This window comes from Emys orbicularis, chromosome 6 (genome assembly GCF_028017835.1).
Source record: "Emys orbicularis isolate rEmyOrb1 chromosome 6, rEmyOrb1.hap1, whole genome shotgun sequence".
Classification (NCBI taxonomy): domain Eukaryota; kingdom Metazoa; phylum Chordata; order Testudines; family Emydidae; genus Emys; species Emys orbicularis.
This window is the reverse complement of record NC_088688.1, coordinates 94,906,854-94,923,271: the sequence shown is the minus strand read 5'-3', so window position 1 is coordinate 94,923,271 and position 16,418 is coordinate 94,906,854. Positions and strand designations below refer to the sequence as shown.

General features: G+C 42.5%; 1 protein-coding gene across 1 annotated transcript in view; it reads left to right on the top strand.

Moving 5' to 3' along the window:
• The window catches only part of DOCK8 (dedicator of cytokinesis 8), a 122,543-nt gene that overhangs the window by 68,091 nt on the left and 38,034 nt on the right, over positions 1-16,418 (top strand). Inside the window, exons 15-26 of the mRNA XM_065406685.1 lie at positions 885-1,002; positions 1,889-1,959; positions 2,709-2,847; positions 4,085-4,186; positions 4,899-4,994; positions 5,251-5,485; positions 6,128-6,292; positions 7,881-8,056; positions 9,651-9,746; positions 11,474-11,569; positions 13,332-13,481; positions 15,565-15,678. Coding sequence (XP_065262757.1) covers positions 885-1,002; positions 1,889-1,959; positions 2,709-2,847; positions 4,085-4,186; positions 4,899-4,994; positions 5,251-5,485; positions 6,128-6,292; positions 7,881-8,056; positions 9,651-9,746; positions 11,474-11,569; positions 13,332-13,481; positions 15,565-15,678 — 1,558 coding nt within the window. The remainder of the gene's footprint in view (positions 1-884; positions 1,003-1,888; positions 1,960-2,708; positions 2,848-4,084; positions 4,187-4,898; positions 4,995-5,250; positions 5,486-6,127; positions 6,293-7,880; positions 8,057-9,650; positions 9,747-11,473; positions 11,570-13,331; positions 13,482-15,564; positions 15,679-16,418) is intronic.

Genomic DNA, 16,418 nt, shown 5'->3' with positions numbered 1-16,418 from the left:
TATTGTTTGTTGGTTTGAACCAAATATCTAGTGAAACTCAAAGTCAAGTGAGTTATTTGTTTGTTTGTTTGTTTTGTAGAAATCAATGAAACTCCTCTAAATCTCTCCTATTCACTGCTTCCTTCCCCACAAAAGGTACAGGCTCCTTCTCCCCTGTTGGTCATCTACCCTCCTATCACCTTCTACCATCTCCAGTGAGCATCTGAGTGGCCCTTGGATGACCATCAGATGGCATATTGCTGTCCTATATGGATAGATAATTATATATATATATATATATATATATCGAGAGAGAGACATTTGTTTTAATTGTGGGCTGGTTGCTGGCTTGATGTCCCCCATCCCTCCATCATACATACCAGTTAAGGGTCTCCTGAGAAGAGTGATGGGAACAAGGGGCTTCCTTGGCCCCTATTCTCCAGCAGCGGGACTGGTAACAGTTGTTCTCTCTGTCTGTCTAGCAAGCTAACTAATGTAGGTATATCTTTGCCGTGGTATCTGAGTGGGAGTTGTATTTGTTCTCACATGGGAATGGAGATTTTCTTAGGCCCAAACACTCTAGCTTGTCTCTCAGCCCTAGAGTAAAAGGGCTGGGCAACAGGGTACTTTGGAAGAATGAGGGAATGCCAGGTTGCCCTCTCAAAAGCATAGTTTATCTTTAGGAATACCACAAAACATACATTCCGTATTGCGCAGCACCAGAATCTTACCCTTTTCCAACAAGCGCTGTAGATAGAAAGAGCCCTTTCAAAGCCTTCAGTGTCTAGGTGGAATTACAGCATTGGGAGAAGAAGAACTGAGTCAGATGCGATGCCAAGTACTTTGTTCTTCAAAAGCAAATAATTGTTCCTTACTCATTTACTTTTCTTTTCTTTTGCTTCCAGAAATCTCCTTTATGTTTACCCACAGAGGTTGAATTTTGCTAATCGACTGGCCTCTGCAAGGAACATTACCATTAAGATTCAGTTTATGTGTGGAGAAGACGCTACCTGTTCAATGCCGGTAATGTAGACTAAATAACAGGATCAGACATCTGTGGAGCATACTTAGCTAGCTGCAGTATGGACAAAACATGTGAAGGGTTGACTTGTGACCTCATGCTTCACACACAGCTACGATTTTTTGTGGGCCTTGCACTGAAACCAGAATGGTTTCGATCACAGTGCTCATGAAGCATGCAGTTCACATCAGGAAACAGGGCTCAAGGACTGAGGAACAGCAGAAGAGACTTGTAGTTAGTGTGGAACAGGAACATATCCTCCTGTATTCTCTAATGCGTCATGTATTACATGAAAGAGTAAACATTCGGTAGCTTCTATTTAAAAAAGAATAACATTGCCTTATATATGAGTGCCATGTTGGGAACTCTACCAGTAAATCCACAGAGGTTCAGAAACCTGTTAAGAATGTTATATTCTGTGTCCCACTGAACTAATCCTGGGCACTATGAATACACAAATATCAGGTCCATCCATGCACAGCACTGAGGATAGAACCTGTGACCTTGACACTGGAACAGTAAACAGATCCACAGTGAGACAGAACTGGTAAACATCTTCGTATGCAGATAACTATTCCATTCAGCAGCCCAAGATATCTAGATATCTTTGTGTGTGTGAAACTATGCAACCTTGATGTTCTTTTAACAAAGTTTTCTTTTAGATGTTTAAATATACAGTATTGAAAAAAGTATTTAAATCTGAGTGTTCTATTTTCTATCAGCATGTTATCATGAATGGGGTGTGTAATATATGTACGTCCCATTCATGACAACCTGCTGATAGAAAATAAAATACTGTCATTTTTCAACGTTTAAATCTTTCTGAAAGGTGATATAAAATTTGATAGCTATATGCCTGGTCACTATTACTTTTATTTTTGAATACAGATCATTTTTGGAAAGTCTTCAGGTCCAGAATTTTTGCAAGAGATGTACACAGCTGTCACATATCATAACAAGTATGTGTACTATTATTAATATTCTTTTTATTATATATTAAATACCAGTCATTTGCTCAGGGATGCTTTTAACTCTACATAGCTTTTAAAAATACTTTAACCCCGCCCCTCACAGTTGACTAGTGAAATTCCATATTTTTCTGATTCCAAATACTGCTTTGAAGATTTGTCACATTCAGAATTGAAATAATCCCATTCATTGAAATCATGGAGAGTGGGGTGTATTATTATTATTATTATTATTATTGATGATGATGATATTAATTAGTTTTATTTTTCAGAAGGAAATTGAAGGATTTTCCCTATTTGAAAGTTAAGAAGTATGTCCACAAGTAAAAAGTAGTTCTGGGACTTTAGAATATTCCTCATTGGGGTGAATTAGCGGTTCCAAACAAAGCTAAATAGAAACACTCAGGTGAATTTGGACCCAGAATTTAGGTTTTGTTAAAACAAGTGTTTTCAAAACCAAAGATTAATAGAAGGCAGTTTCACAAGTGTGGAGAAAAGAGACATCTGAGGCATCTCAGTGTGCTCTATCCATTTCTGCAGTGCAGCTAATTCACAGATTTATGTTTACATATGAGTACATCATTGGCCTACTTGAGCTAATACACATCTTGATACATCTAGCTATTTGGCTAGAGATTTAGACCACTCATATCATAGTAGTATCTGGGCCCCTAAATGCAAGTTAACCTTCCTGCCTGTTTCATGTTTCAAGATGTGTGTGTTTGGTATTTTTAAAACAGGTCTCCTGACTTTTATGAAGAGGTGAAAATTAAACTGCCAGCTAAACTCACAGAAAAACACCACCTACTGTTCACATTCTACCATATCAGCTGTCAGCCAAAGCAAGGAGCATGTGTAGAAACCCTCCTGGGATATTCAGTAAGTCACTTGTGATTTACACTTCAGCTTCCTGTGCACACAGGCCTTTTGTAGAAATAACTAACTAATTTCCTCACTTAGTCCCCAGCCGAAGTGGCAAAAACATTCTATCTTGTTATTAGAGAGACAAGGTGGGTGAGGTAATATCTTTTATTGGACCAACTTATGTCTGCCATCCTGGGACCAACATGGCTACAACAACACTGCAAATATCCTGTTATAACAATTTCCAGACATGAGTAATAGGTCTTGATTTTAACACTCCCCAGCACCCACATCTGCATTCAAATGTTATGGCTTTTGTGGCTACATCAAAAGAATTAACAAGCACAGGTACAGATCACAGACTGGATCAGATGCCCTGATCCTGCAAAGAATTCTGCAGGTACTTAACTTTACACACTGAGGGTACGTCTATACTTACCTCCGGATCCGGCGGTAAGCAATCGATCTTCTGGGATCGATTTATCGCGTCTTGTCTAGACGCGATAAATTGATCCCGGATCGATCCCGGAAGTGCTCGCCGTCGACGCCGGTACTCCTGCTCTGCGAGAGGAGTACACGGAGTCGACGGGGGAGCCTGCCTGCCACGTGTGGACCCGCGGTAAGTTCGAACTATGATACTTCTCTTCAGCTACGTTATTCACGTAGTTGAAGTTGCGTATCTTAGTTCGAAGTGGGGGGTTAGTGTGGACCAGCCCTGAGAGTGGTCTCAGTGAAGTCTGATCTTATATTATGCACTGGCTCTTATGTCATGCGGGCAGCGGCGGCTCCAGGCACCAGCACTCCAAGCGCGTGCCTGGGGCAGCAAGCCGCGGGGGGGGGGGGGGCGGCCTGACGGTTGCTGTGAGGGCGGCAGTCAGGCAGCATTCGGCGGCATGCCTGTGGGAGGTCCGCTGGTCCCGCGGATTCGGCGGCGGGTACACCAAAGCCACGGGACTGGCGGACCTCCTGCAAGCATGCCGCCGAATCCACAGGACCGGGGACCTCCCGCAGGCATGCCACCGAAGGCAGCCTGCCTGCCGTGCTTGGGGCAGCAAAAAAGCTAGGGCCGCCCCTGCATGCGGGGGCATGATGGCACTTCTGCAGATTTTGGCAGAAATTACTGTGGAGTCAAAAACAGTTCTGGTCGATATCTAATCATTGTTCTGTTGACTGTAATTATCACAAACTAGATAAATAGTCATACTCTCATGCAGTAATGAATATCACTTTGTTTTTGCCTCATCTATTTCAGTGGCTGCCAATTCTATTAAATGATCGTCTCCAGACTGGACATTATTGTCTTCCTGTTGCCTTGGATAAGTTGCCTTTAAACTATTCAATGCATTCTCCAGAGGTAACAAACAAAATAGCTAATAGATACTATTTCCCCAGTTAAAGGGGCATTGTCGGTATTTTAGGCTCCAACATTTGCCTAACTTGATTGGAGGAACCCTTCCCTATGCTTAAACAAATCAACCAACCAATCAACCAACAAAAAGATTTTAAAGAAAACCCCTAAACCAAGTGGCTGTGCAGTCATGCACTTGCTTGTGGGTGCCAAAATAATCACTTGCTAGTACAGGCCCTACAGACCTCCAACAATCTCCATCCTTGGGGTTTGGGTCATATGACCCTTAATACTCTCCTGCTACTTAGTGGCTCAGAACATCCAACTATCCCACAGTGTATGGGAGTGTCACTGCCTAGAGTCTTCAGGAAAGGTGTTGCCAAGGGTGGAGAAGCAGGGATCAGGCTCCCCCAAGAAGACAGTGAGGTGGAGGACAGAGCCCTCTAAGAAAATATTGCTAATGTAAAGGGGACCAGACAGATTCAAACTGCATCACTGACCTCAGTCTCTCTGGCAGAGCAAACCAGAACCCCATGCAGAATAGTGTAGAGTGGAATAAAGATGTGGAATAAAAAGGTGATACCTGAAGTACGTCTAATTTGTAACTAAAAAACACCCTTAAAAGCTATGTGCACTCTATGTAAACAGTATTTGCTATTTGGCTACTTACAGGAAAAAGTGCTAAGCTGATCATCTTGTTATTTTATCTTTAACACAGAAAGTTCCATCACAGTCACCTCCAATTAAATGGGTCGAAGGGCACAAGGGGGTGTTTAACGTAGAAGTGCAGGCTGTTTCATCTGTTCACACTCAGGTAAAGAATCTACATCCAATCTTTTACATGCAACATAAGCTTCATTTGAAACCGACTGCTGGGGCTTGGATAGCTGAAGGGACTGGTGAATGGGATACAAAGCTCTTCACCTCTTGGTTGCCCGTTCAAATTTTGGTGACTTTTTTACTTCTTAGCCAACCATCTCTATTGCTCTGTGATTGTCTGTGGCTGCAGCAATACAGAATATGCAGTAACTGTCGAGCGCCACATGCTGAGTATTTGATTGTATTCACAGGACAACCACCTGGAGAAATTCTTCACTCTGTGTCATTCTCTGGAAAGCCAAGTCACCTTCCCAATTCGACTGATGGAACAGAAGATCACAGAGGCTACCCTGGAACACGAGTTAAAACTCAGCATTATTTGCCTGAATTCCTCCCGCCTTGAGCCCCTGGTCTTGTTTTTACACTTGGTGCTGGAGAAACTGTTCCAGCTGGCTGTGAAGCCCATGGTTATAGCTGGTCAGACAGGTACTTATTAAAGCATGGCCCTTGACTAACAGAATAGCAGTAGGGTTAGAAAGGGCCCACAAGCAAACCAGGTGGGTGGATGGAGACATTTTGCTAAATTGGCTGGCTCTAGTTTGATATTAGCTGATTTAGCTTCTAGAGGGTATTTATGGGGCTTTGAGATAGGGGAGTGTTCAACTTCCTGCAGCTTATTCAGGAAATCAGCACGTCCTCTGTACCCAGGTACAGTATCTGCTGACTGACATTTATATCAGTAACCGAATATCCAAAGTTATGATCAATGCCAACACAAATTTTGGAAGGGATGTAAAGGGGCTTAAGACGATGTCTGACTATTAGAGATCAGATTAGGAAAAGATCTATGTTGGGGGAGCAGATTAGTCCATATCTGCCAACTGCAGGGTTCTTACACCTTTCTGTGAAGCAATTCGGGCTGGTCACTGCCAGAGAGAGGATACTGCTTGGATGGATGTTGGGTCTGATCCAATCTAGCAATTCTGATGTTTCTGTGTTTAGCTTTGAATTTGTTAAAGTGTAGATTAAACAGTGAATGGATTAGATGTTATCTGCTCAAAGAATGCCCTGTCTTAACTGAGTTATGCCCTTTAATGCTGCAACTAATTCTTTCCCTTTGGTTCACAGCCAATTTCTCCCAGTTTGCCTTTGAATCTGTGGTCGCAATAGTGAACAGTCTTCACAACAGTAAAGATCTGAGCAAGGACCAGCATGGGAGGAACTGTCTCTTGGCATCATACGTCTACTATGTGTTTCGCCTTCCAGAGCCTCAAAGAGATATTCCCAGACTAGGTATTCTTGTTGCCTTCTCCATAAAGTAATTCCCTTCTCCCTGACCTGCCCCAACCCCTCAGATTGTAGGTAGCACGGGTGTGATGACATTCGGAGTCATTTGTATTCAGAAGGAGCAGAATTTAAAAGATACTTTAATGTATAGTCCATGCAAGAAATAAGAGAGAGGGCAACAGTGCAATGGGTGCTATAGGGCATGATGGTGCCTTTAGGAGCAGCCCTGAGCAAGCTGCACCACCCCAGAAATAGTCTCAGGTGGCATTGTGCCCTGCTCCCAAGGAGTGGTTACATACCTCTCAGCCTGCCATGGCCCAGATGTGGGACATGGTGTCTGACAAAGACACACACAGACCTGTTCAGGTGGGAAACTTTAAAATGTGGTGGGATTCCTTTCTTCGGTGTAACTCGCTCTCTCTGGAACCTCCATTTCTGAGTGAGGGGACCCCAGATTTATGTGCCATGTTGGTAACTTTCAGAGTAAAATTAGTGACATCCCTCAAATTGGGGGACAGTAGAGAGGAATGGGTAGTGAATCATAGAATCATAGAATATCAGGATTGGAAGGGACCTCAGGAGGTCAACTAGTCCAACCTCCTGCTCAAAGCAGGACCTAATCTCCAACTAAATCATCCCAGCCAGGGCTTTGTCAAGCCTGACCTTAAAAACCTCTAAGGGAAGAAGATTCCACCACCTCCCTAGGCAACCCATTCCAGTGCTTCACCACCCTCCTAGTGAAAAAGTTTTTTTCCTAATATCCAACCTAAACCTCCCCCACTGATCTATACCAGTGACTCCCTTCTGATCTATACCAGCAGGAAATTACTTCCCTCCTCCCGCCCTCTGTGCTGGTTCAGCTATTCCGGAAAGAGAGTAGGGGGATGGGGCCAGGCTCCACCCATTCCCCACCTACCTGCTCCAGGGAGGGAGTAAGCAGATGAATAACCCTTCGTTTTCCTACATGCCTGGACCCAAAGAGACGGGGATGAGAGGTGATAGGGAGGGGGGTTTATTCCCCTGCTCAGGTGTGTAGTCTGAGCTCTTCTTGAATATTTGGCTGATGTTGGGATGTGGTAAATATCAGGGCTTATCCACACCTGGAAATTTACTGAAAACAGCTATTCCAGAATAATTGTTCCTGATTAGCTATTCTGACACATTTCTGAGTGTAGACAAGCCCTCAGTTTCTATCACCTACATCAAGGGTGGAGATAGAGTTTTGAGCCCAGATGTGTGTACATCAGTCTAACGTGCAGCAAGGGACTAACAGGCTGTCTCTGAAGTGGAAGGAGAAAGGAAGGAAAGAGAAGCTGCTGCTGTGGAGCTGTTGCTCTGATCTTCCTCTGGTGTTCTCTGTCTTGGTGCTGTGCTGGACAGCTCACCACCCTTCCCCTAACTCTGCATCCTCTGGCTCCGGGCCTAGTTAGGTTATCAAAGGTGAGGTTGGTGGAGAGGCTTTCAGAATCTACATGCTGTTCTTGCTGTGTTTGCTTTAGGAGCACAGAGTAAAACTGGCTTTCATGGGATCATAATGTTGTGTTAATATGATATCCAGTCCTGATTTAAAAAAAAACTGTCTTCCCGTGACCAGGTGCAGCAGGAAGTGCCAATTTGCCAGAATCTCGTTATTACACATTTGGGCGCACCACAGCTGTGTCTGTTGGGTCCAGACTTCTCCAGAGCCGGGTAATGAGCTGCAGCAATCCAGATATTCATGGTACACAGACTGCTACTGATGAGGAAGTCAAAAATATCATGTCATCGAAGGTAAGGGAGGAAAAGAAAGCTTGGTAGCTAGAGATGGGGTATAACCCAAAACCCAGATGAAGGACCCAGATCCAGACTTTGTGGGTGGACTCATCTCTACTCATATATGCTGCATATGCCACCAAGAAGTCTTGCTGTTCACCTGGGAGCTAAAACAGCAAGCTAAAGCTCTGGTGCCAAATCTTTAAGTCCTTTCTCAGTGTCCCAGAGAAGTCAACAGTAGTTTGACATCAGTAAGGTCTTCAGAATTTTGTCTCTGGATGGATGGATTTTGTCTCCACTGCAGGATGTGCATATTTTCAGATCTCTAATTCTTTTCTTGTGTTCTGAAAGATCTATACATAACAATACCTAGGGTGTTTATGAGGGACTTGATCCAGCTCTTGTTCAAGTCAATGGAAAGAGACTGCTGTTGACTTCACTGGGGGCTGGATCAGGCTCTAATGAGGGTTAAACACATCTTACAAAGAAGAATTGCTTTTCTAATGCCGAGAGGGAAAATATTCCATTTCTTCACAGCCATTTTTTATAAAATCACAGTGCCTGTTTAGTGCTGAATGTGTGCACTTCAAGTGAGAGACTAGGTGGGATGTCCATCATCAGCACAGTGATTTTACATCAGCTAGTATGGGTACCAAAAGCATCTGCTTTGGTGATGAATTCTTCTTTTGTGAGTCCTTAATTTGCCCATTGAATTAAAGTGAAACATAAACTGATTTTCTTCTTTTCCTTGTTCAGAATTACATAGATTGTTGATGTTAATTATGTGTAGCATAGTGCTTTTGCAGTGCTTTGTTTTCAAACTTGATTATAAGACACTTTCTGAATCTGTTCTCCATCCAGTGTGCATGTGCATCTCCAATTAAAGTGAATGAGACTTATGTGTCTAGCTCGAGGGAAATAAAACAAAATAAAAGAGAAGAACTAGTCATATTTGCAGGTTATGAATATTTGATTTGTTTATATGGATATATTTATTCATCCATATCAGTTTTTAATAGTGTAGACTTGTATTTAATTGTTTATGAATTTTACTCCTATTTCCTGTGTCCTAAAACATAACTCAGCTCTAGAGTTTTTTAATTTACCCAAATTAAAACAAAGTTAACATGTAGGTTATTAAAGCTGCATCACATTAATAACAACATTGCAGGTTATTAAAGCACGCATCACAGCAATTTACAATGCTTGGGTGAGTACTGCCATTTCACCACCTTTTAAATGAACGTTGTTTTTAATGAAAGAAACTCCCAGCTGTCATTTTATTTGGTGGTTCTAAATATGAAATTTCTTTCAAGAACAGCTCTTGTTGAGTGGATGAATTAAGAGAGCTTTAAAGTCTAAATGCAATACTTGAGTAGGCCATGTGGTGGAGGTATTTACATTACTTTCCTTTGAATTCCAAATCCTGGCACTGTTTCCCTCCCTCCTCCCTCCTCTCTCCTCCCTCCATTACGGGGTACGTGTGAGAGAGAGGATGGTAGGGGAGATTTGGGTTTTTTTGGTTTTTTTTTTTACAACTAGCAGCTGACTCTCCTTTGTTTAATTAATTAAAATCCCCCCCCTCCCCCCGGCTTTTGGCCCTTTTCTCCAGGTTGTAGATCGCAGCTCCAGCCGGATGTCTTTCTATATTGAAGCCACCAACGACACATCAAATGCGTCTGTAAGCCCAAGACCATCCAATAAAAAGGTAGAGTGCCACACAATGCGAGAGCAATCTGAAGCCTGGCTGAGAGCTGTTAAACAGCTGCTAAAACAAACTTTGCCAGTAACACTTAGATGAGGTGCAGGGGAGAGGGAAAGAATTAATTGATCGGTTTTGGCAAATAAGCTTTGTGCCATAAAAGTTACATTTATACCAGGGAGGTTGACCAGTAGATAAATTAATATATCTTCATTTTTGTTTCAACCCCCTCAATCTCAGGCTCTTTAGATTCTGTTTCCCAAGTAGTTCTGGCAAGTAACAGAATGCTTTACAGGTCAATGTATATGATGGAGACTCTTTACTTTGACTTGTAATGATCATAATGGATCAGTGTTTCCCAAGGTAAAGGAAGGGGAGTGGACTAGTTGTGGTCTGAATTCACCAAATTGGCTTTTCCCTGCTCATAGTCTTTGAAACCAACCCAATCTGTCTCTCTGACCCAAAGTACATGTTCCAGGGTAGCAGTTATTAGGAACATAGGACCTCCCATAGCAGATCAGACAAGTGATCCTTCTAGTCCAGTCTGCTGTCTCTCACAGCGACCAGCAACAGTTGTTTTAGAAGAAAGTGCAAGATACCCTGCAGTAGGTAGTTAAGGAATAACTTGCCCACAGGGGAAGTTTCTTTCTGACCCTGTTAGAGTTTGAGTTATGTCCTGAAGCATGAAGGTTTATATCCATTCCTAATTATTGAGGGATTAATTATCCTGTCTAATGTAACTGGAGATGTTCCCATTATCCATATAAATATCCAGTATCTCTACTTGTATACCTTTTGTATAGAGAATGGACCATGATGCAAAGTTTGAATCTGGATCTGAACTTCCTAAAAGTTTGGGGTGCTTGGATCTGGGTTTTCAGTTCAGAGTCATCTTTACACAGTATTGTTTTCAAGTAGGATCCAGTGCAAAGGTCTTGCTTTAAGGATTCCTTCATTCCCACCCTTTAGCATTCACCATCTTCCCCCCAACCTCAGAAACGCTAATGCATTACACAGAAGTGCTCAGAATCAGTATAGCAGGGGTAGGCAACCTATGGCACATGTTCCAAAGGTGGCACACGAGCTGATTTTCAATGGCACTCACACTGCCCGGGTCCGGGGGGCTCTGCATTTTAATTTAATTTTAAATGAAGTTTCTTAAACATTTTAAAAACCTTATTTACTTTACATACAACAATAGTTTAGGTATATATTATAGACTTATAGAAAGAGACCTTCTAAAAACGATAAAATGTATTACTGGCACGCAAAACCTTAAATTAGAGTGAATAAATGAAGACTCGGCACACCACTTCTGAAAGGTTGCCGACCCCTGCAGTATAGGCTGAAATTCACTCCCTAAACACATTGCCCAAAGCCCATGAGTTATGGGCTCGAGTAATGGCTGCTTCCCATCTGCACCTTCATTTGGTGATTCCTCAGCACTGGGTGTGGCTACAGTGACCCCTCACCCCACCTGTCCCCATCACACCTGTCATACCAGCTTATTCAAAGCAGCAAAGGTGTCAATCTCTCCAGCATATATGGAGTGCAGAGGCCTCCGTGCCCAGCAGCTCCTTCCATGTCACCCCCCTCACACAAAAGGCCACTGTAGTATGGAGGCCTTGCACACACGGAGTGAATTTCACCCACACAGTATTGGATTGAGGGGTCAGTGTTGGAAGATGAGTTCAGTTTAAATCATTTCTCACCATGCTGTGTTTGTTGCCTAGCATTTCCATGAAGAGCTAGCACTGCAGATGGTGGTCAGCACTGGGATGGTGAGAGAAACCGTCTTCAAGTACGCCTGGTTCTTCTTTGAGCTGCTGGTAAGATTTTGTTCACAGCATTATATACAATTGAGAAATTAAATGCCATTTGTGCCCAAAGCCACAGATGCAGATTTGTTGCTGTCTTAACCACCTAAACCCCCCAGTGCATCACAACCCACAGTTTAGGAACATGCTCAGACTGTGTGTGTGTGTGTGTGTGTGTGTGTACACAGTGCGGACTGTCCTCCGGATCTGAACCTCCCCAAAGTTTGGAGGTATCGGGCTAGGGGGTTTGGTTCAGATCCAACTCTCCATGGAGCCCTGATGACTCCAACACATAAACAGAAAAATCAGCCTTGCGGGAATTCTCTGAAATAATTTATCCTAACTAGCCATCAGGATCTGCCCAGGGTTGAGGATTCAAAGAACCCTGCTTATGTTGTGCTCTCATTGGTCCACGGCTGGCAAAGCACTGCAAGACAACAGTCAAGCTAGTATCTTTCCTTCATTTCAGATGAATACCAGCTGCCATTTTCTCCACTCTGCTAATAGCATAGGCCACTGCCCGCAGTGCCTGAACTCCACACACTGAGATTCTCCCGTGCAGGCCTGAGGTGACTGACGTCACTGAAGAATGGTCTGACTTATTGGTGAACACTGGCAGCAAATAAACCGTCCAAAAGCCAGCCAAGAAGTAGGAACTCATTCAAAGAGTGATACCCCAGGCCTGTCATCACGAGGGGCCAGAGCAGCAAGAACCCTTCGTGAGCACAACAAGGACCCACATCCTGCATTCTCTCCGATCTCAAACTCCTGAGCAATGATCTTCTCTTTCTTTCTTATTATTGAAGTTATGACTTAACTGTGAGCTTTGGATGCGTGAGGGAATGCAGGATGGAGACTAGAAAGTGAGTGGGTCAGGAATGAAAAGGTTTTTCGAAAACGGATTTGACCTTTCTGCTGCTGGCTTCTCGCACCCCGTCTATGTGATGGCTGAATGTAACGCTTTCCTTCTAAGTACCAATGTTCTGTTAGAATGTCAGCACCTACATGAGAACATGGCAGTCCAGCAGGGGTGGTGTGCTTTGCCACATATATTTGGTAAAATAGGCATTTATATTCCAGAACTTGATCAGAAACAGGGTCTGGAGTCTGTTGTACTTTAAGAAATAAAAAATAAATAGGTGGCATGTAGGGAGAAATTGAATCTTTTCTAAGTGTATGTAGCACCTCAAGAGTGGAGAGTGTGTCTGATGCCTGGAACTGTCTCCCTCTCCTGGTATGCTAAATGGCCATCTCCTCTTCTTTCAAATCCCTCCTTGAAACATCTTTCTTCAATAAGCTTTTCAGAGGTAATCCACTATAAAAAAAAGCATTTAATAAATATCACACATTTTTGATCTTGAAACTTAGTTTAGGTAACAGCTGTATTGTCAGTCTGTTCTAGATCCTAAACCTTTTGGTTCAGGGACTGTGCATTCCTCTGTATATTATGTACAGCACCAAGCACAGTGATGAAGGATGAAATCCTAATGTTTGCACATAATAAATGCAGCAGAAATATCAGGAATGCAAACCTCTCTGTTCTGTCCTGCCAACTTGCATCAACCCCGACCTACAGGGGCAACTTCTAGGAGTAAGATAATAGTTCAGCCTCCATTCTCACTCAGTCCTTGGGCCCTCTGCTGACACTGACAATAAGTATGCTAGTTGTGATGGTAGTTTTGTGCAGGTGACATTGACGCTTGTGGGAAATCGGGCCCAAGTGCCAGTGTTAAAGCATTCGTTTGATAGTAATGGGTTTGGTTTTGTTTTGCAGATAAAGAGCATGGCTCAGTATGTTCATAACATGGACAAGCAAGATACTCTGCGAAGAAGTCGATTTTCAGATCGTTTCAAAGATGACATCACCACTATCGTCAACGTGGTCACCTCGGAGATCGCAGCACTTTTAGTTAAAGCACAGAAGGTAAATGTGGGATACAAAGAAATAAATGTAACATTTCCTAGCACTCAGGGCCGGCTCCAGGGTTTTTGCTGCCCCAAGCGGCGGAAAAAAAAAAAAAAGCAGCGATTACAATCGGCGGCAGCTCCACCGCGCCGCTTTCTTCTTCGGCGGCAGGTCCTTCCCTCCGAGAGGGACCAAGGGACCCACCACCGAATTGCCGCCGAAGAGCCCGACGTGCCGCCCCTTCCCCTTGGCTGCCCCAAGCACCTGCTTGCTGAGCTGGTGCCTGGAGCCGGCCCTGCTAGCACTCTTTTTGTGGTTATTTCTCACAAGACCTACTGAGCCAAATTCAATCCTGGTGTAACTTCACTGACATCACTGAAGTTACGCCAAAGATGAATTTGACCCAATATTTCTATTTTATCTCACTTGTGTCAATCATTGTGTGGTAGATTCTAACATACTTATTCATGTTGCATAGCACCTTATTCCATGAGTGGGTCCATTGATTGCCCTGGGAATATTTAAGAATTAAGGTAACACTCACCCTGGGGAAGGTTTACAGAATCTGGTTCCAAATGATCTCATCACCAGCTTCAAATGCTGTTAATATGAAATTCACAGATCAAAAATAAAATCTTTACCTCACTGTAACTCTTTCCTCTAATATATTTGAAAATCAACATATTTGGTTACAAAAATGGAAGAATTAAAAAACCGAACTTACTTTTCACCACTTAATGCCATTTGTTTACATTATGAATTTCAGTCATCTTGGACAAAGGAAATAGATTAGTCAGTTTCATTCTCTGGTTTTCATGCACTAGCAAAATGCTACGGGAATGTTTAAATAAAAAACTGGGTCACTGTGATCTTTAAAAGCATTTCATGAAAATACTTCTGTTCACTTAAGTAAAACACTTTTTAACAAAATTTTAATTTATGCCCTCAATACATTCAACCATGGCCTGTTTATGGCTTCTTTACAGAGAAGACACAAATAGTCTTATATAGGCAGTACTGTTAATTAGATCACATTCTGATAGGGTGAGGACAGAGGGTCTAATCGTGAAAGTTCTCCATGTGTGAAAATGCCACTGAAGTGCCTAGAGGGTTTAGAGAACTGGATATGTACATTAATTGTACTCAGAAGCCATAGATGACACTTGTATGATTCTTACAGACGATGCAAAAGCAGCCTACTTGTTTTAACACAATATTGGGTATGTTTTTAATAGCTTGTTGCTTAAGTCCTGCAGTGATGAAGCATGTCCCCCTGGCTTGCTTTGCCCAGGCTAGCAAACTGCTTGCACCATGAGAGTAAGAAAATATTTAACAGCATGAGATCACAGAAAATAACTTTATATATCTGAACAAAAAAGACAAAAACATGAAAAAGTGACTCTCTGAATACTATAAAGCCACTCTCTCTAACATGAGACACTGAAGGCTATACAATTCCCTCAGTCTCACTTCCTGAAACTGCTCTATCAGCAACCTCTGTGGGACTTGAACACAAGCTAATTAAAACATACCCGCACATGTACACGCCAGAAGCAGGCACACACACAATCAGACAATTCTTTGGACTGAACTACACATAGAACCAAGATTTTTAAGGTTATATTCAAATTAATAAATTTCAAATAACTCGGGCCTTATTTTCAGAGTTGCTGAGCATACTGAGTTCCCAGTGACTTTAGTGGGAGCTGTGGGTCCCTGAAAATCAAACCATTAGTAAATATTCAGAACTGAGCTGCTAAATCATAAAACCTAGAGATTTGTCTTGCTGCAATTTTTTTGTCATGAGTCTCAGATTTATGGTTTCTAAATAAAATATTTGATGTTCAGTAAATAGAGTTAAAGAAACGTTCTGTCAAAGCTGTGTTAAGTATTTTAGTTTTCTGTAAATAGTAAGCATTCAATTATTTTTTAAGAAAATGAGAGTAGAAATGATTGCAGCTATTCCCTACAGTGTATTTTCCTATATTGTGTCAAATCTATTTTAAAATTATTCCAGCAATGGAGCTTCCACAACTTCACTTGGGTGAATGAGTCTGGTGATTTTATATATTATAAACCACAAATTCTTTATTTTTTAAAGGAAACTGAACATGCAGAAAAGATCAACATTAGCTTGGCATTTTTCCTGTACGACCTGCTTTCTCTAATGGACCGTGGGTTCGTGTTTAACCTCATCAGACATTACTGTAATCAGGTACGCATCGTTCAGAACAGTATCTGAATGAAGTTTGGTAATCTGTTCAGTTCTGCTTCTGACTCATTTTTCCCTCAAGAGGCTGGCATTAGTAATAGTGCCCAAAAGGCAGGATACATTCCCTGCTTAATGGAGCCTGGGAATAGTCAGTGAATGCTGTCCGCAACCATGTGGATCCCAGTGGATCTGCAAAAAGTGGGAGCCCCTCCCTGCTATTTCCTGACCCTCCTACCCCATAGCAGTAGCCACTTAGTGGACATACTGCTTTTAGATCCCCTGCCATTCCCGCGATCTGTATCTCTGCCAGTGGGACTCAGTGCACAAAGTGGAATGCTGCTATGAGCAGTATTAACTTTTTCATAATTTACCAGCGGAAAAGTCCCTGTATTTGGAGGCTCACTTGCTGTATAGAACAGATACCCCCTTCTTCTAGGCATACACCCCAACCTTGTGAAGTCACAACTGTACAGTGTTTGAACAGAGGAGCTTGGAGCAGTAAGTGGGAGAAAATGTTTGTGCTAACCCTGCTCCTCCTCTGACATACACTGGCTACATTTCTGCAGATTTTTCATGCCTCTGTTTCCCTCTGGACCATGCCACATGGTCTTAGATTAAAAAAAAATCCATCTCGAGCTCTACCGTCTTGTGTTCTTTGTGAATGGCTTTGCTTCAAAATCCTCCTGGAAAACCCAGTATAAAAATGCATGACGTCTCCATTATTTTCATACAAGTTATTTGGT